This window comes from Zonotrichia albicollis, chromosome 15, assembly GCF_047830755.1.
Source record: "Zonotrichia albicollis isolate bZonAlb1 chromosome 15, bZonAlb1.hap1, whole genome shotgun sequence".
NCBI classification, from domain to species: domain Eukaryota; kingdom Metazoa; phylum Chordata; class Aves; order Passeriformes; family Passerellidae; genus Zonotrichia; species Zonotrichia albicollis.
Window position 1 is genome coordinate 14,596,818 of NC_133833.1, and position 20,193 is coordinate 14,617,010.

At 37.9% G+C, this 20,193-nt stretch overlaps 2 protein-coding genes across 4 annotated transcripts in view; one reads left to right on the plus strand and one right to left on the minus strand.

Moving 5' to 3' along the window:
* The window catches only part of DOCK2 (dedicator of cytokinesis 2), a 160,775-nt gene that overhangs the window by 61,036 nt on the left and 79,546 nt on the right, over positions 1 to 20,193 (plus strand). Inside the window, exon 27 of the mRNA XM_074552037.1 lies at positions 1,440 to 1,532. Within this exon, the coding sequence (XP_074408138.1) occupies positions 1,440 to 1,532 (93 nt within the window). The remainder of the gene's footprint in view (positions 1 to 1,439; positions 1,533 to 20,193) is intronic.
* Positions 4,564 to 20,193, minus strand: part of INSYN2B (inhibitory synaptic factor family member 2B) — a 32,516-nt gene continuing 16,886 nt past the window's right edge. The window contains exons 2-4 of one of the 3 annotated variants that reach the window (XM_005492496.4): positions 14,853 to 16,982; positions 12,219 to 12,293; positions 4,564 to 8,851 (exon numbers count right to left, since the gene is read on the minus strand). In XM_005492496.4, coding sequence (XP_005492553.2) covers positions 8,665 to 8,851; positions 12,219 to 12,293; positions 14,853 to 16,219 — 1,629 coding nt within the window. In that variant the 5' untranslated portion in view covers positions 16,220 to 16,982 and the 3' untranslated portion in view covers positions 4,564 to 8,664. Of the gene's footprint in view, positions 8,874 to 12,218; positions 12,294 to 14,852; positions 16,983 to 20,193 lie in introns of all 3 variants that reach the window. The other 2 variants (XM_074552039.1, XM_074552038.1) reach the window with 2 other exon arrangements.

The window sequence follows — 20,193 nt, forward strand, 5'->3', positions numbered from 1 at the left end:
TTCACTGCAGGCACTCTCAAGCATAGTTGTGTTATAAACATTGGACTGTACCAGAGAAAGTGAAATTTTAAAGAAGGAAACACCAAACACAAATTATTCTGTGACTACGTTGTTCATTTATAGAATATAACAGCTTCTGAAATGCTGTGACAGGCGAGGAGATCACTTGTGTGATTGTCATTGTCAAATGTAGGCACAGAGTTTGGGGTGATTGGAGTGGGGCTGGCCCAGCCCCATCCCCATGGGCACAGCTGTGAGCAGCACTGACAGCAATGAGCCAGGGAGTGCCCAGGGGCACCGAGCACCCACCAGAGGGAACAGAGGGCACACAGGGGCAGGGCATCAACAGGAGGGAATAAAGGGTTGGGCTGGAGAACAAGAAGGGCAAATGCTTGAAGCCTTCTGAGGTGGGTTGTTATTCTGTGTGGGTTGAAGCTTTCTGAAATTGTATGGTGACACCCTGTGTATTGTGGCCATCTCAGCTGTGACATGTGCTGAGACAATCAAAGGCTACAGGAGCACTCAATGGTAACAGTGGATAAATTGCCAGGTGTGAGGAAGATCCCTGTTTTGAGGTGTGTGGCTGATCCAGAGCAGACAGAATAGGAGAAAGAAAAAGAAGACAATTTGGCTGGCTCAGAAGGAAAACAGGACCTGAAGCAGTTTCTCCTGGGATAGTACTGGGGCTCAGCTGCCTCAAATGTGATCAAGAGCTCACCATGGCTTCTGTGATTGTGGTGCTCTTTCCATGCTGTATCTGACATTAAACAAGGGTCTTGGTGTAAGCTAAACATCCTTTTCTACTGGAAATTTGCTTAGGCTTTTTCTTGTTGCAAGCTGTTTTCCCAAGTTGTCTAGTGATCAGAGTAAAGCCAGTGAAACTGGTGAACAGAATGTCATTCCCATTTGCTCAGGGTTTTAGAATAAATAACCAAACCTCCTTCAGCCTACAAGAGCAGAACTGGGGCCAACTGTGTACAGTTTGTGCCCTCCCCGAGCAGCTCAGATAAATGAAGACAACTTTCTCCTTTAATGACTCTGTATGTGTGACTGCCAGCTATTTATTTGTGACATTCCTGAACTCCAGCCTGCCCTGAGAGCACCGAGAGACATGGGGAGCTGTGAGAGAATTTGCTTTAACTGTACCAAGGTTAGGCTACAGACTGCTCAGTTATGGGGAGAACAGGAGTCCTCTGAGTGAGAGATGGGAAGTGAAACAAAAGACAGCTGGGAATTAGATTGGGCTGAAATTGGACACAAGTATTCCACTGAAATTGCTGGAATTAAGGAGCAGTGTGAGCAAGAAGAATTAGTGTTACTCTTTCAATAGGGCTGTTACATTGTACAACTTGAACTGTCAAAATGGAAAAAATTGGTTTCTTCTTACTTTTCAAAGAGATATGATTTTAATATCAAAACTTTGATTTTTTCATTTGCAGGCTTCAACTTATCACCACATTCAAGAAATAATGGTGCAGCTACTGCGCACAGTGAACAGAACTGTTATTACCATGGGACGAGATCCATTAAGTGTGAGTAATATTTTAATGCATTTTCAATGCTTTGAAACTCATTTTATAGTTATCCTGGAAAAAATGCAAATATAGCATTTGTGAATTATTGAAAAAATATAGCATACTGTGAATATATTTGTGAATATATTATTCCTTGTGAATTATTTTTTTAAATTAAAAAGTCTCAAGCTTTACTTTTTGTTTTCATTCAGCTGTGACACTGTAGTCACAGTCTTTTGAAGTGTAGTTGAAAGATTTGAGCATTCTTTAAGAGAACAAATGATAAATAGAAAGTCGATATTTGCAAAAAAAAAGGAAGTTTTACCTTTGCTGCATAAAGGACATGGTTTAAGACATTGAAAAGAGTATTTCTACAAATCTAAAGGGAAATTGTATGAGTAAAACTGAAAAAAAATTATCTGGGCATGTGCTGGCACTAAACACTCACCTGAAATTTTTTTTTGTGAAGGTTCCATGATTTAAGAGTTATATTTGAGAATAGATTCTGCAATTTATTCAGATTTAAGTACACATCTTCTGAGTGCTGCTCTGGATTTAGACTATTTGTGAGAATGCAAAGAATTCATTGGGAATGTGGAGCTTGCCCTTCAGACTGTTCACTTATGGCAAGACGCTTTTTAATGATTTGTCTTTGGAGATTCATTTTATTCTACAAAATCATAGCATCATTTACTTGATGATTTTTGGCCACAAGAGATACATTTTATGCCTTTTAAAATGTCCTGTGTTTCTCTGTTTGCTTCTATTGGAAAATAACAGTTTTAGATCATTGCCAGCCAGAGCATGTGTGCCTCCTAATGATTAGGGTCCTAATAATGGAGGAGACTAATTGAGTTCCTCAGAGGAAATATTTGCCAATGGGTTCTTTGAACTCCCTGGTGGTGCATCAGCAGGTTTGAGCCATCTCTGTAGCTGTTTTTGTGAACTCTGTAGCTGTTTATCTGAACTCCAGGCTGCTGCTGTTCATGTGGAACCCTTGGGCACATCCATGGGCACATCAGGCAATGGTTTGAAACTGAGACCAGTGACCCTCACAGCTCTCTAGAGTGTTGGAAAATGTTTTCTGTACAAGGAAAGCATGATATGAGTGTTGTGCATGACCTAACCAGTCTGTTAAGGAGTACTTCTGGATACCATAAACAGCACATGAAATAGCAAAATGAAGCTGTTTTAATCCTGCATAAAAGATCCATTAGGAAACCAGTAGGAAACAAGCTGGTTACAGTAAATTGAAATGGCTTGGAAAATCTGTTTCTTTTCCCCCCCTTCCATTTACTGTAATTTCTTCAGCTGTTTTAACCTGAAAAGAACATATTCAGTGTGAATTTTGAAATGTCATTCCCTTTCTTCTAATTATACTCATAAGCACCTTTGCATATGCGTGTATTGGGCATTTTAGAGGTTTTTCAAAGGGGTATTCCAATAAATTGCTACATTTTCTATAGCTGAAGCAACACTTAACAAAATAGCCTTTCACATGCAAATAAATTGTTTTTAACGAACAAAAGTCTTTGGTATTCAGAAAGAGCTGGCAAAAGAAGCTTTTACTATGCTCTGTGTGCTACTTTAGTCACCAAGTTAATTTTCAGGTTTGCCTTAACATTTTTGAGAGGGTCAATTTTGCTGTGAAAGTCTGAATGCTTGATCTTTTCAAAAATAAGCTGCTAGTCAAGAATTATGTCCTGAAGAATGCTTAGATGAGCTGAAGTTGCTGAAATTGTGGGGAATTATACAAGGACAGGGAGGACATGTGGAGTTTCTGCAGCTGGACTGTGTACTGAGGTTATACAGGTACAAGTGACATTTCAAATGGGGACAAATCTATCACTTCTGGGAGGACAGGAGGTTATTCTTTAGATTTTAAATGTATTACTGTGTTTGTGAACGTTGCAAGTGTTTTTATTAACTTCTGCAGGGTCTATTTTTACTATAACTTGAAAATGCTGTGGAAAGTAATGCAAACACTGATTTACACTGATAAGAACAATGGTTACAATTTACACAGTACCTGTAATTCCTTACAAGTTTAAATGCCTTGCACCTGACAGATAACTGGATTTGGTTTACCTGAGGGTTTTTTTGATTTTTGACAGGGATAAGCAGGATAATTTTCATATTCAGGTGGTTTTCTCACAATCTTCTAGCTTGTTGGCAGAGATGTGGGTTTACAGTTGCCTGGATCTTTTTGTGCTGTGATTCCAGTTGAAGGGAAAGGGAAAGGGAGGTTCTGCCTTGGGCTTAGCTGGTAAGTGCCTGCTGGGAGCTGTGTTAGTGTAATTACTGAGAAGAGTCAGGCTCAGAAAGAAATAATCTCCCCAGGAGAAGGAGGTGGTGGTGGAAAGGTAATTTGGCTCTCTGCAGCTACTGCAGGGAAAACTTAGTTAAATGCCATTCTTGCCTTCAGTGTGGTGCTTTAGCAGCTGAAGGCTTTAACAGCTGCTTGGTTGTTTTCACTCTTAAAACCCCAGAAAACCTTGACTGTTTGTAGTCATAGAAGTGCATCTACACTTTCATGAAGAGCTTATTGTCTGAAACTGGCTATTCAAGCTTTACCTTGAATATCTCATGAGATTTAGACTTGTAGATAAAGGTCATTGTCATGCAGTGAAGTCCTCCTACAGGAATTATAGAAGTCAAATTTATAAACCATGTAGAACACAGAAATACTTGTTTTCAGTCTTCGCCTGGTTAGGTAAATAGAAATATCATAAATCCACCATATGCACCTTAAAGGTTTCCTTTTGTACTTCCAAACTTGATTTTGCTCACAATATCAGTTTAACATTATGAAGTCAGTGTAGCTAAGCTATGCAGAGATGGTTTTAGACAATATTTATATATAATATTTTACAAATAAAACTTTGCCCAAAAGAAATCTGTGAATTCTGTTAAGCAGAGCTACTCTAGAGCAGACAAGTACCACAGAAACTATTTGCAGAGCTGCCATGGTTGGAGAATTTGATATGTTCAAATATATTCATGGTCTAGCTAAAAGCTACAGCTTTTTTGTTTGGTATTCAAATTGACATCCTTGCTCTACTTGGAAATGCTGCAGAATGATTCCACAACATGCCTGTTAGTTTTCCATTCATTTTTCTTTCCCCAAAGAACAATTGTTCCCTTCCTCTGTAATCTAAACATTGTTTATTATTAATTGACTCCTGAAACCTAGTAAAAATATCTCATTTTATTGTAAAGGATAACATCACATTTAAAGGGCCTAGAAATATACAAAACATACATTAGAGATCAAGTGCCATTAGGAAGATATTGTGTGTCTATGCTGGCAGGATTATTATAGTGCACAGAACCATCATGAACTGCTGTTGCAGGAGAAAAATCAGTATTTTATTCATACATTTTTAATTTTTAAAGAAGGTTAGTTTGACTCCATAAAACAACAATTTCAAATACAGTAATTTTGGGATATACTGCATTCTGTGCAATGTTTTATATATAGCATCTATCATTTAAATATATATTTCTCAGGAACTCACAATATTTTTGTAATCAAGTGCCATCAAGTAGCTGTGGTTTGATTTTTTTGGTGGGATTTTTTGACAAGCTATGGGGAGTTTATGTGGGGTTTTTTTAAATTTTATTTAGGAGTGTGAATTTCTAACATTTCTTTCCTGCTCTGTGAGCTGGTTTTAGGAATTAAGCTGTAATTTTGTAAACTAGGGAAGTTTTTTGCAGCCAGTACTTTTATCTTTGAACAGTCTACCAATTTCTACTGCTCTTCCAATCCTCACACTATAAATTGTTTAGTGTGTATCTGGTAATTTTTTATTTCCTATAGGAATGAATAATTCGTTAATAAAAGATTTTAAAATGTTTTTTAAACAATTAATTTTTAAAAATATTTTAAATCTTTTAAAGCCATTAAATTTTAAAATATTTTAACAATAAAAAAACCCATTGCTTTCCTATCATATTTTCATATAGCCAAAATTCTTCAGTTACTTGTCACAAAGCTTTAAGTTTTAATTATTTTATGTTGCTAAGACATGCACATTTGAAAATCTAAACAAAACAGCATCTAAGCAGCATTACCCCATTCCTGTATCCACCACTGACATCTCCTCACCACCTTTTAGTGAGACAAAACCCTTTTTTTCCAATTTTCTCTCTCATGTTTGATGTAGAAAACCTTTTGAGTGTCGAGCACTGTGGGAATGGCTGGGGGTAAAAACTCCTTGCGGCCTTCCTGAAGGAAAGCACTGAAATTCCATATTTCTGTCCAGGAAACAGATATCTTGGAGGGTGAGCTTGAAAACTGGGCAGAGGAAGGTTGAGAGAGAAGTGGATTTTCCTGCAGGGCTGAGGCTTGGCTGGCCTGGAAACCTCCTGAGCTTCCCTGCTGCCCTGGGGCCACAGATCACAAAGAGAATTTCACATCCACACCTCATGGTCCAGACTTTACTGACTGAGAGAAACCAAAAATCACCAGCTCAGGAATCTGGAAAACAAAGGCTAATTGTGACTGGGAGGTTAAGGATTAAAGATTGGTTATGGTTCTGAATCCCATCAAGCTCAGATGTTGAAATATGAAACCTGTAAGCACTTAAATCAGAGTATTTCAGATTCAGCACTTAGATCAGTGTATTTCAGATTTTTATGAGTATTGATGTTTCTTGAGGTCATAAGAAAGACTTAGAGCCTTACTTGTAACCACCTTTGGTTGGACTTTGTTAAACTAAAAAGAGTGTTTCTGTTTTGCATAGTTCTCCTGACCCCAGGAATTGATTGGTGCTATGTGGTGAACCAAAGGGGTGTGGTTTGTTTAAATTAAATGATCTGAATCCTTTGAAAATAAATTGAAAGCATCATATGCATTATGTGGGTAAACCCAAAATCAGATAGCTTAATATGAGCACTTTTTGTGCTTGTCAACAAAAAGAAAGGCAAAAGGATGGCTTTTGTATCATAAATTAGTAAAAATGGGTTCAATACAGAAAAAAACTTGCTGGTTTTACTTGTGTTAGAGCTCTTGGTGTTGCTTATTATTGTACTTTACCACAGGGGATATTGGTCTTAAAGTATTATTTTAATGCACAAGAATAATTTATACACTAATAAATCCTTCCCTGCATCAATTATAATTACTAAAGCAACAAAGAAATGCTGTTGGCACAGCAGCACAAGCTTGACTGTAACACAGTGATGTGTTCTAGTGGAGTCATTTAATTCTTACCTTTTTTATAGCCACAACCTATTATTGAAGAGCTTTTCTGTCTCACTAAAGGCATCTAAAGACATTAGTAAAAAAATAATTTCCTTCTGAAAAGCCACTAAAGTAACAACAGTTTTGTTCCTGTCATTTCTGTATTAACTGAAATTAACATGGAAATGGTTTTTAAGTGTCAGTCCTTTAGAATTTTGATAAATTGAGCCATGGCATAATGCAAATTTTCTTCTTAAAGGTTCGTTTTATAAAGAAATTAGTTCCTCCAGACAAATTTTTTCTGTGCAAAATTCTTTTTAATGTATTTTCAAATGTGTAATTAACCCTAGGAATTCAAGGAACACAGAAGTGTACAAAAAGTGTACAGACATTTAAAACTAACATTGCACAATTAATACAGGATTACTTAGAAAAATAAGATGCAGGGATTAATCTATGAATACCCTGAACCAGGGCCACTTCTAAGAAAAGGTCTGCAGTACATTCCACTCAACTTGCTTTGGAAAACCTTTTTCCCCCTGCCCCCATATGAAAGGTGACCATGTTTTGATGAGTAAAATAATGGGATCACCAATCATAAATTGGTTTCCATTGGCACACCCTGTGCTAATGGTACCTTGAGTGTTTTTGGAGGAAAGAAGTAGCTGCATTGACATTTGATAAAATCCTTTCAGCATATATATATATATATAATTTTTTTTTTGTGCAATACAGATCAGTTCACTAAATATTATTTTTATGTTCCATTTTTTTATCATATATTAATTTACATCTTAAGGCAAAAAAAAAAAATCTCAGGATATTTTGGTACAGCAATACAGGTCTTAAATGGATAGAGTGGGCAAATGATTCAGTAAAACAGTAGCCAAAATAGTAATTCCTCTTTTTCCAGCAAATGGGTGATGACATCTGAGGGGTCATGTCCACTTTTAGGCTTCCAGGTGGATGAAAGACATCAACTCACACCACAGGATGGCTGTGGCTGCAGCATGGGACATGAGAGGCAATTGAAAATTGGGTTTGTTCAGTCTTTTAGAAGTGAAGATGTAGGAGAGAGGTCTCATGATCCATGTAGCTCTTCCAGCAGGTGTGCTTGGACAAAACAAGATGTAATGGGCACAGATCAGAATGCAGGAAATTCAGATCAGGTGCTAGGAAAACCTGGAACAGCCTTCCCCAAGGAGCTGAGGATTCTTGTCCTTGGAGATATTCAGAACTCAAATTCACTGAACTGGACCTTGCTTGAGCAGGGGTTTAAGACAAGAGTTACAGGGACATTCTCTGGCTTTACAACTCCCCAGTTCTTTTCAGAGAAGTCCATTAAATGACTTCTAAATGGTGGCTTTTTATAACAAACAAAGAGAAGGATAGAGTTAAAACTCAACCTGAAATTCTTTTGTTTGTTGTTTAATATTAGATGACAGTAACAAAAATATTTCATTGGGGACGTGAAATAATTATAATTGTCTCCTCTGAGGAGAGATTTGTTTGAACAATTTAGGTTTCCCTGAATTTGTTCTTGATAATGTGATTTGTTCAAAGCTTGATGAAGACTTTTCCTTTTAGTCAATGTTACTTATAAATGGGAAATAAAGGCTGGGTGACATGCTTAGCTTTGTCTACCATTGCTTTTTAAAGTAGAGATTTGAACCTTGTTATTTTTGGAAAGTTGAAAAAAAGGTCCTTACAAAGCATATGAAAGTGTCCTTGGGAATAAAAGAGAACTTCCTTTTCAAAGAATCCATTTCTTTTCTTGAAAATAGTATCTTCATGCACCTTTGTTCAGCGAGCTAATTTAATTAAATTCAATTATTTTGATTTTTCAGATACTCTAATTAATCATTCTTAACCTTTGTGATTTCATAATTGCACATTTTCAGGTGTGCGCTCTCAAACTCTTTCTGCTTTAGTGTCTTTTGAAATGTAAAAGGATGCATGAGGAAGTCAAATCCACCAGAAGCATTTTCTTTTCACCTTTTTGGTCTTTCTCCTTAACTCCTTTTTCTCGGGAGCTGGAGGATCAGGTGGTGGCTTCTGTGGTGAAGCTGAAGCTGCATTTTGCTCTGCATTGTCCAGTGTTTTCAAAATCTGATGAAATCTTCCTTCTTGTTGTCTGAAGTCATATTCTACACTATGGAAAAAGAATGAGAGACCTATGCTAGTAAGTGAGAAATTCCTCCTTTAAAGAACATGTCAAAGGCTGCTTCCCTCATCAGAATAATTGGTGTTATTCAGTGATACAGCCTGGGGTAAACACAAGGGGTTAAAGGGTTGCTCTTTTGAAAATAAGTTCACCTCTTTTTTTTTTTTTTTTTTTTTGAGTGAAAAATGTTACTTTAAGTGAATTAAGAATTCCAACATTGTGCCCAAAGCAATAAGACAAAAATGAAAATGTACCAGGATAACCTTTCAATACATTTCATTCAAAGGTCAGATTTTGATCCCATAATCTAACAGTCATGTGCTCATAATTAAAAACTCTCACATGCTTAACTTTGTTAAATGTGAATGTCTCCCACTAGGACACAGGCTAGGAACAAAAATATATGAACTGAAACAGTATGTAAGTCTTTGAGATAAGTGGTGTTAGTTAAGAGGAAAGTAGAACTCATTTCCTCAATTGAAAACCCTAATTATTATTGATGTCAAACAAGAGCCAAGATGTTAATTAGATAAGAGCAGATGAGTGCATTGAAATAAATGTAGGGTTCAAAAGTGTCAGTATGGACAGGGTTTAAGCAGTATTGTGTATTTTCCTTATTTCAGTCACCTCTTCTGGGCAGGAGAATGAATTGTGTCAGCTTTGTCTGCTGTGAAGGCTTTAGGAGAGAGTGGAAAGGTTGTATTTGCTATGACAGGAAGAAAAGAGCATTATTTAAGAGAGCTGGGATGTCACTTCAAGGCCCTGAAGCTGATTTTGGCACAGATCAGAAGAAATCTGTAAAGTTTAAATTGTATTTTTATATAAAATTCATAAACATCACTACATAGTATGTTGAAATTAACTAGAAGATTGTTTCCCTTAATTCATGTGTCTTGGGATTTTTCATGAAATAATATAACTCAATGGGTAAAAAGAAAGCAGGAGGATAATTTTAATTTAGAAAATGAACAGGAAGTAATGCATAATAAATATTAAAAAAGCAGAAAGAAGTGATATAAAATCAGGGCCTCTTGCATTTTATCAGCTTATTATGAAAACTGTAACTTAATACCTTTCAATATTCACAGACCAAGGGTGCTGGAGAATGAAATGTTGGTTTTATAGAACATGAAAGGATAGCATCTGCTCTTGTGCCTTTTCTCCACCCTTCTTCAGAGTTTTTAATTTAATGTTGGAGATATCATCTCCAGAGGCAAGAGGTCAATTCAGTCTTCATTTAATACTGCCCATGATAACTGCCTTGGGTTGCTACTTGCATTTGCTTATTACAATACAAAAATTTCTATTACACAACCTGGATGAAAAATCCCAAGCCTGAAATCCCCGCTGGGTAGTTAATAAAGGCAAATTTACAGTCACTGTTAGGCTGAAAAGCTCTTTATGACTTTAGTGATCAGTGTAATCCACAGGGGGATTTCTGTGAGATTCATGCATTGTTTGACTGAGGGATTGAGTGATAGAGATGGTTCAGTGACAGCAACCCAGCACTCTGCATGTGCAGGGCTTGCAGCACTGAGGAGTGAGGCTCTTGGGGAGCAGGAAAACTGGGAGCAAGATAAAAAAACTTGATTTTAATCACAGCTGTGATGCTGTCTTAGGGGAAAATACTTGCATGGACATTTCAGGCCACAAAAAACACAGGAACTGCACGTGTTTGTCTGGAGCAAACACTGACAACAATTGCTGCTTTCAGAATATTGTCTAATGAACTTCAAATATTAGTCACTCAGAATGCTTTTTCACAACCACATCCTGTGGAACACCTCTGTAAATCAAAAACTATTGTTTCTTTACTATTTCCTCCTTGTCTCTTAAAAGTAGGAACTTTTTAGATCACCTGTGTTCTGCACATGTTCTATTCATCATTGCAGTGTGAGCCTCCAGGCACCATTACTGCTGCAAACTACCTGTAAATCAAAAAGGCCCCTGAGTTTCTTCTTACTTCCTCTGTTCTTTCCTTTGAATGATGGTGCTTGTTGTTCAAGATCTATCCTGCACTGAAACCACGTAAACCTAAAAACACAGGGTGTTATTGCAAAGAGAGAAGGCATCCTGTGGTCAAGGGAGGTCTGTACATAAATTCTGGGGAGTGACCTGTTCATGTCTAGCCCATAAAATACACAGAGATTGTTTGTTCAGACCATGATCAAGTGAAGGAAATCTCTTTTTTCTTTTTTTATGGATACAGTCTGTGCTCTTGGATAAGTCATGTAACTTCCCAGGGTATCCAAGGGCTGTGAAGAAGACCTCCAGCTTTGTCTCAGAGGAGTTGTGGTGTTTAATTTGTGACATGTTAATTACTTGGAAATTTCATTACCAGAGGTTTAGGACATCAGTGTGGGACTGAGTTGCATGTTGAACAATAGGTTCCAGTGCTGCGTCTAGTTTGTTAAGCTCTTTACTAATTTTGCTTCCTGCATACATGAAGTGAGAAAAACACTTCCATGTGAGTATTTTCTATTAATTATTTCCATTAAAAAATTAAAGTTATAGTGATTACAAACTGTTGAAGATAATGGTCTGCCATGTTCTTTGAAATGAAGGAAAAGCTTCCAGCCTCAAAGACAAATTCTGTAACTCTTTATTTTTGTAAATGTAATCAAGGTGTGGGGTTTCTGCCTTGTAACTGAGCTTGCAGAGATTGGATATTGTCTTTATAAATTCCCCTGCTGAGTGGACAAGGTACACGTGCAGCACAAGCAAGACTTTGTACCTGCTGGCTTTGGGGTTGGTGTTTGGACAGTTAAAGGCTCTTAGAGTGTGTTTGCACAGACACAGCATTTGAAACATGTGCAGCTCCCAGAACATGGCCCTGAAAAGCTTTCTGGCTATAAGAGTTTAGATAAACTGCACTTTAAATCCGAAGTAGCCTACACTCAAATTGTGCTTTCTGATATTAATAACAGCTGAGGTGAAAATGTGGGAATTTTGGGTTTGTTTTGCAGGTTAACATGAACTGTAGCTGTAGCCCACTTGCATTCAGAGAACTGAGAGTTTATCTTTTCCAAGATCTAAAATTACTACAGAAACCCTAGCTTTGAAAAAATGTACCACATAAAGGAATTCCATCATCAGAAATGGTATCACAGCTCTTCAAAGCATGCCAATAATAACACTGTGAAACTTTAGAGGGAAATTTCTGTTTGAATTCTCCCAAGTCCAGTTCCCCTTTCCTTTCAGCTACCAGTGAATTGTTTTCTATTTGGGGAACAAACCAAGCACCTCATACAAACCACTTTTAGTCTTTTCTTAAAAACTGGTTCTTAAAAACAGTTGGGGCATTTGACAGGTGTGAGCAAAGCAGTGTTTAGTGCAGCTGTGGGGAGCAGGGTACCTGTAGATGATGCACGCTGTGTTCTGGCAGGTGCTGCAGTTGTTGAGGTCCTGCCCAGTGTGGTAGAAATTCCTCCTGGAACAGACAGCAGTTCATGAGATGTGGAGTTACAGACACAATAACAGAGCTCTGAGTCCTTTATGAGCAAAAGCCATTCTGTTCACCACTTCTGTCAGCCCTACTAAAAATTCTAGTACCAAATTCTAAGCTGGAAAGTTTCTTTAAACACACACAAACCCTGTGAGCCTTGTCCTGACCTTCCCCACCTCATGCTGTTAAGGGTTCTGGTTGTTGGTTCTGATATGAATACTTGTTATGAAAACACTTAGACATGAGACTGCTTCTAAAAAACACATTTTCAAGTATTTGAAAATCCATGCAATTTGCTGAATCAGCCTGATCTCTGTCCTTATGCTTTCCAGTCTTCCCTTTTCATGTTTCCTTATTTGACTATAACAAAGTCAGATTTTTACTGCTGATAAGTTACAAATTTGTAGTGTTGATGAAAAAAGAAAAGTGAGTTTTCATGCTTAACACCAACTAGAGCTGAAATATTTTTATGATGGAGAGACCTGTGTTAGAAACAGGTTGAGATTGGTGGCTCATTACATCCGAAGTGTAACACTTGCATTTAACAAGTTTTATTTGAATTAGGGGAGATCAGTTGGTAGCAAAATAATTTTCTGATTATTTTGGGGAAAATCGGAGTTCTTCATGTATCTTCTTGTGCTGTCAATAAAAGTGCTTGGAATATTCAGTGTTACTGTGAGGTAAATCTGCCAATGTGGACTGAAGCTTCTCACTGAATCTCAGAGAGAACTTCAAAATATTGGACAATTTTTTTCTTTTTACCATGTGATAACTGAACAGAAATGGATTATAAATATTGCTGGATTTTATATATATATATATATAAATTGTAAATAATCTAACCATGCTTCACTGCAAATTAGTCTTTACTATGGGCAGATTCACAAACATAATTAAATCTCAGGTTCTCCCCTAAAGAGCTGCATGCAGGGGACAAGGAGTGGCTGCTCCTTTCTGTCCCTTCCTGTGGAACCACACTCAAGTCGTCACTGGATGAAGGTTACAACAGAGAAATGACTGCTGAGGCTTGAGATATACTTGGATCTCTGCCTCCAATCTTGCCTCTTACCTGAAGTTTTAGGTTGGAGTGTTGTAAATATTTTTTGCATTTTTGCTGTTAGTCTGTCTACGAGGATTTTGTCTCTTGTGTTTAGGCTGTTACAAATTTGGTGCTAGAAAATCATATGGAACAAGCCTCTGGGAGAGTGTAGCTGGAGCTGAATTGTATGGGGAAAATGTTAAATAGAATTTATATGGGCACAGTGGAAGCTAAGGAAAGTATTTTCATGCTAACAGCCAGATGGACATTACCAGTTAATGTTTCCAGATAAAAACAGGTAATATGTATGGAGTAAAATCACATGCTAAACTGATTTATATTGCTTGATTTTTTTTTTAATGAGTGTAAATTATTTTTTGAATTTTGAGTTGGAATGTTATTCAACAGAAATACAAGTTAACTCCAATTCCAAACCAAGGAAGGGCATAGGCCAAGGGCAGACCCTTGGTGCTGGGTGGTGTGAGCACAGCAGTGTTATGTTCTGGGCTCTTTCTGCAGCTCCACCTGCACAAACCCCTCAGTGCAGCCTCCTTGTTGTGGTATCTGCACAGTTTGTGGAAATATGGAATACTACCTGATTTGGTCATTATTGTAACCAGTAAATACAGCTGATACACAGGATCTAATTTTAGAATTAAGAGGGCAGTTTTGCATGCATAAGTGATTTATCTATATGCATGAGATGCCTGTGATAAAGATTAAATTTATGGTGGCATCATCTCTTCATGTTCTCTTTTCTTTAAGAAATGAAATGTTACCTTTATTCCCTTGATTTGTTTCTGAGTTTTTCAAAGATAAGTTGCTTGAAGGATATACTACTTTACAACAAAACAGAACTTTAAAGTGTGTCCTAGATGCAATTACTAAAAGAGATGGTTTTGATAGCTTGGAAAGCTTTATTAGGATATTCAGAAACCTGTTTTGAGCATAAAAATATTTAAAATTCTATTTTAACTTTGTCCTGTCTTTAGATCTTAGTTGCATTTATGGTATTATTATTATTTATAGCACATAATAATGCATGAATAGTGCTTATAACCTTGGCACAGTCTGTGTCACCATAGTGACAATAAATACAGGGTTTTTACATTGTATGGGGATGAGAAGGGAGCCACTCTGAAACCTGAGAGTCTGAAGTGAGCTCTTGCTGACAGCCTCCACATGCTCTGTCCTTAGCTCTCAGTCTGGCACTCCTTGTGTGTCTGACCCTGCCATGCTCTGAACACCCTAAATCTAAATAAAAAGGGAGGTGTTAAGCTGGGTCTTGCACTGGATTTTGTAAAGGCAGTGTCAGCTAAAGCCAAGCTCTAAAGGGACTTTCTTCTCTGCTGAGGCCCAAACATCACAACAAGGGTCTAAGATACATTTTTGCAAACTCATCTTTAAATATCAGAAGAGATGTGTGTTCAGTAGCAAAGGTTAAGAGAATGCTAACATCTACTTTTCACTTCTGATGAATTACTAATATTAAAAATGAACCATACCCTTCACTGAGGGCTCTGGATTTTTCCAGGTCTTGGATTACATTCAAAAGGACTTTAATCTTCTCCTGGTTGGACTGCAAGGATTCCTCTACAGACTGCAGCCTGCCTTGTAGGGCAGAGAGTTCTCCATGTGCCAAGTGAATTTGATTGATTTCATTAATCTCTTTGTTGCTTTGTGGATTTATTTCATTCCTTGGCAGATAAGACTTTGTGTGAAATCCTTCTGCACAGCTGTTACACTGGGAAACATCTGACTGGGTGGAATTGTTCTGGATTTCAGTGTTACATGGATTTGATGCATTGGTGCTGGGCACTGACACTGGTGGGTGATCATCACTTGGGAGTGTCACACAGCTGGAACCTGGCTTGTGCTCTCCTGCCTGGTGACAGTCTCTGAGGGAACAAGGAGATGAGCTGTGGTTTGATGGGGGTGACAGTGGAGTAGCTTCCTTACTGCTGGCATCTCTGCTGGCTGCAGGCAGCTCAGTATCAATTTTCTGCTCTTCAGGAGCAGCAGAGTGGGGGTTACATTCACTGCAGTTCCCAGAGTTGCTCAGACAAGGCTCTGCTCTGTCAGAATCAGATGACAGTGTGCTGTTTTCATGACTTTCGTGGCTGTTGATGACAGTAGAAGAATGCAGTGAGTTACTTGAAGCTGTGGCTGTGTCTGGTGCATCCAGGGGAACGTTTCTGTCCTGTGGGAAACTCACATGAATGTATTCAGGCACCTGTGTGGACGCAGTTGTCTTGTCTGACTCTGAGAAATCCCCCGAGTACCTCGGTCCATTGCTTTGTGCTTTTGATGACCTCTGACCCAAGCCCACCTCACTATTCCTGCATCCATCCTCCAAGTGATGACTTATCCTCAGGTAGCAGAGCTCTGAGGACAGAATGTCTGGTTCACAAAGGTTGCCATTTACCTGGATAGAGTTTGCAGGCTCTGCTGGCATTTCTGTCAGTGATTTACTTACTGTCAGCTTTTTCCTTTTAAAAACAGGGAAGTGTTTCCTGAGGCTGGGAGAAGTTTGTATGGCAATATTCCGAAGCCCCTTGTGAGCCCTTGGAAAAGTTGGAGACTGAGTTAGCAAAAAATTGTGATCCCTAAATATTTCAGTTTTGCCAGTAGTGAGCGCTGTGTGTGGGGCAGGACTGGCCTCCAGCTCTGCCTTGCTGCTGACACCATCGTCCTTGAAGCGCACCTGCTGGGATTTGGTCCTGCGGTGCTGGGGGTGCCTCAGAAAATCTGCTGAGTCCAGACTGTTCCTTTTCAGGAGCACCGGTCTCATTTTCATGTTTTGCTGGGCCATTGAATCACAATTTAAAGTCTGTAAGTAACGTGTTTCTTTGCGACCCATTTCATTTGACATTTGACCTGTATGTTAATATTGTTCCTAAGATACAAATTAACACCTTACTCCTGGAGCTTAGCATTCTTCTCCTTGTTATTATGTATATTTTCAACTGGCATGTTCTCTTCAGGGATCCTCTTTCAAATTTAATTGCTGATTAGACCAAAAGTAAGATAAATTAAATATAAAATTTAAGGAAATATTTTCTTGTAGCTTGGGAATGCAGAAATCCTTTTACCTGCAGCTAACATGGTCTTTGTATTACAAAATTGCAACAGGCTGTTTCAGGTAACTAATTTAAAGGTAAGGTTGAGTCTATGGCTTTCCTGGAGGCTCTCATTTGACAGCAGCTCTCCATTGGGGATCCAGCTCTTTTTTTCTGATGGATCAGTCACATGTGTTTTATTTGCATGCTGTCTAAACAAGCATGATAATTTCTGAGGGCATTCTCATTTCTGATGCATAGTTGTACTGATGGAATATATCCATTAATACCAAACTGAATTGCTTTCTTTAGAGATAGCTTTTCTTCCTCAGCCATCTTTTTAATGTCCTGTTGAAACTAATCTTCCCAAAGAGGTAAGGAAAATGTCACCACTTATGACCAGGGAAAAATACAGCATCCAGAGGGATTCAGTGAGAAAAGTCACTGATGTGTAGTTGTTACTGCCATTCTTGCAAACACAAGGCAGATCATGTCCAAGGGCTTGCCTCAGCTCTGTAAACAGGACAGAGGTCCAGGCTGAATAACCAGAAAAAGCAGAAGAGCAGAAAATGTTTCCTGAAAATAAAAAGACAAGAGTTGTAGCTGAGCACAGTGGCAAACGGTGGTTTCCTGCTGCTGTTTCCTAGGCACTTTGCATCATCTCTGCTTCTGAAACTTTGGCAATGACATCCAGAAACTGAAAAATGGTTTACAATTTGCAAGTGGCTTAAGTTTTTTTCATATGAAATACATTGCTCAAAAAATGGTTGTATATATTTATATGAAACAGATACAAAATATCATAAGCTTGAATCTGGTCCCAAATGCAGATCTTAAAACTTAAGCAGTTAGATTTGAGAATGGCTATTAAATCCTGTTATGGATGAAATATCCAAAACTGAACAGTACAAATGTGAGTTCTAAATTTGGAGGAAAGGTAAGATTTCAACAAAAATCAATTTTTTTGTTGTTGTTGTTAAAGTTATTATTTTCAAGCATTCAGATTTGAGTACAAGACTGCAGCTAAATTCCCAGTACAGTGGTAGTTTACTATTAATCCTGTTCCCTGTTAATTCACTGGTCATTTCATTAGCCTTACTACTTCCATTAGCTCAAAACCTTTTATTTAAGCATTGCACAGATTTTACCATATTTAATTTACAAGAATTGAGGAGATGGGTGCAGTGGGAAAGATCTTGTTACAGAATACAGCAAATTTTTATGCAGCATCATGTAACATTTAGGCACTGTAATATAATTTAAGCAAAGCAATAATATGATATTACTCTATTATAAAGTTTTAGAAGAAAGTGAGTGTTGGATTATTTCACTGCAGAGAGAAATGTCACATAAAATATTGAGAAAATAAATATGTGCATTAATACCAAATTTTACTTTTGTGATATTCATGAAGTCATAGGAATATCTGTGCTGATTGTGCACTGGAAACAAGAATCACAGTAAACAAGTCCAACAGTTTCTGCAAATAACATTCCAGTGCCAAGTTCTGAGTTCTCATTTCACCCACTAATTACCAGAGACTTTTAACGGTTCTGTTTGAGAATTTATCCAAATATTGCAGCAGCATTCTCCCCATCACAGCCGCTGTGCTCCAGGCAGATGGACTACTTTAAAAGTTATACTTGCCCAATTAAATTCTGAAAGAAGCTTTAGAAAGCTAATCCTTTGTGTTTTAAATAAAAGTAAAAGCCCTTAAGGGTTTTATAAGAGCTCTCCTTGGGCTGTAGAAGCATTTGAGCTACATTCCTGCATTCTTAATTTGAAAATTGCTATTTTAACTCTGTTGATTTTTAGCTACCTTGTCATCCAATACTCTGGGTTTACTATGAATTCTAATGAACATTTTGGTGCTGTTGTTTATATTAAATCAAGCTGAAAGGAAAAAAAATATATAGCCAGGAATGTTCAAATATTTGGATTGAAAACCCAGACTGGTGAATTTCAATGAGTTATAGGTGTCTGCTCTTGAGTTAACAAATCAGTTCAACATTGCCAATTACAAAGTTTAAATAACATTTTTCCCTTGCCCAGCATCTAATTCTTTATTCTTTCCCGACACAGCAATTTAAAGTTCTTGTTTTGCTCGTTATTTGACATTGACTGAAGTAGGAAAAATCCTACAGATCCATTTCATAGAAGTGCTTTCAATGTATTAATTTAACTTATTTCACTCATAAAGAAAAGATTAATTCCGTTTTAAATTAATGTCTGGTAGTAATACTAACAGTTTTAGTAGAAGAAATTTACTGGGGTTTAATGTTCCGTGGCTCCAGCTCTGCAGCCTCTTCCTTGTTCCTTGGCTGCTCTGCTCCATGAACTCCCTGGGTTTTTCCAGTCCCTCCATCCCCTGTTGGATAAGTGCCCCATGAGGTGCTGGATGTTATTTTTAAAATGTGCACATTTCATGCTCCTCTTTTCAATGTTTTGAGTATGTGAATCTGACTGATGTTACATTCTTTCTTCTGTTTGGCTTGGCTGGTACTGTGAAAGAAAATCTTGACTTTTAAGGTCTCTGCATGCTTTGCACACACAGTTCTTAGTGGTGGTAGCTCCTCTACAGTGTAAACTTCTCCTTGCTCCACTAAAATTGTATCCCAGGGTGTAACCAGTGAACCCCCTAAAAACACTCAGGTGCAAAGCCTGCCCCTCCACACAGCAATAAAGCTGCTTCTCCAGTCTGGGATTGTGGGTCTGAGTTCTCAGAAATGCACACACAGCTTAATCAGACTGCCAGGCAGGGGAAGTTTGACAAGACATAGATATTTTTCTATATAATTTTTCTTCCATCTTTCCAGCCTCTGCCTTCCCAGTTTCTTCAACAGAGTCAAATGTACTTTTTGGTTCATATTTCAGTTTAATGGCTGAAGCTGTGGGTAGAGAAGTGCAGTGGTAAGGATAAATGGAGATTACAGGAATTGCATGGAGTGAAAAACCATGCAGCAACAGACAGCGGGGATTTTGGAAGAGTGCAGATGTGTGAGAGTTGTGATTCTGGGGCTTTTCTGCAGGTTATGGCAAAAGTTACTTATTTCACATGGTTTTCAAACTTTCAGCAGCAGTTGGAAACCTTACATTTTCATTTGACAAGTTGGTTCAAAAAATAAATATTTTTCTTATAGTAAAAGTGTGACATATTTTAGAATTTTGATTTTCCCTTGTGCATGATTTAAAAACAGTATTTCTTGAAACTACATGTTTGAGCAGAACCTTTCCAATAAATAAACTAGGTAGAAGCTTGTGGGGGCTCTCAACAGCAGGATGATTAATCTAATTTGCCTTCCACTTTTGAGCATCCACACTTTAAATTTCCCAACTCAGTCTATGGCAGTGGATTGGAACAAGGTGATTTTTAAGGTGCTGTCCAACATAAACTGTTCTGGTTCTGTGACAGGTGACAGCTGTAATAACTGTAAGGTAATTTATTCTGACTGGACAGTGTTCTGTCATGTCTGATTTGTGGTTTGTCCTGTAGAAAACAGATTTTCCATGGTGCACATTTGATGGACATTTTCAGTTTAGAGAGGCAGCTTGCTGAATTTAATTATGGTTGGTGCTTGATAATAAGCTGCTTTCTAGGTGGGAGATTCTCAGATTCTAAGAAATTTGTGTGACTCTCACTTTCCCTTCATGTTGCAAATCTTTCCAGGGTTCCTAAACTTGCTGGGATCAGAGGCTGCATGTGGGGGCTGCTGTGAACTCTGTGCTTGTCAGTGGCTGCAAACAGCCCGGCCACTGCAGAGATCTCCTGCTATGCAGGTTCAATTTT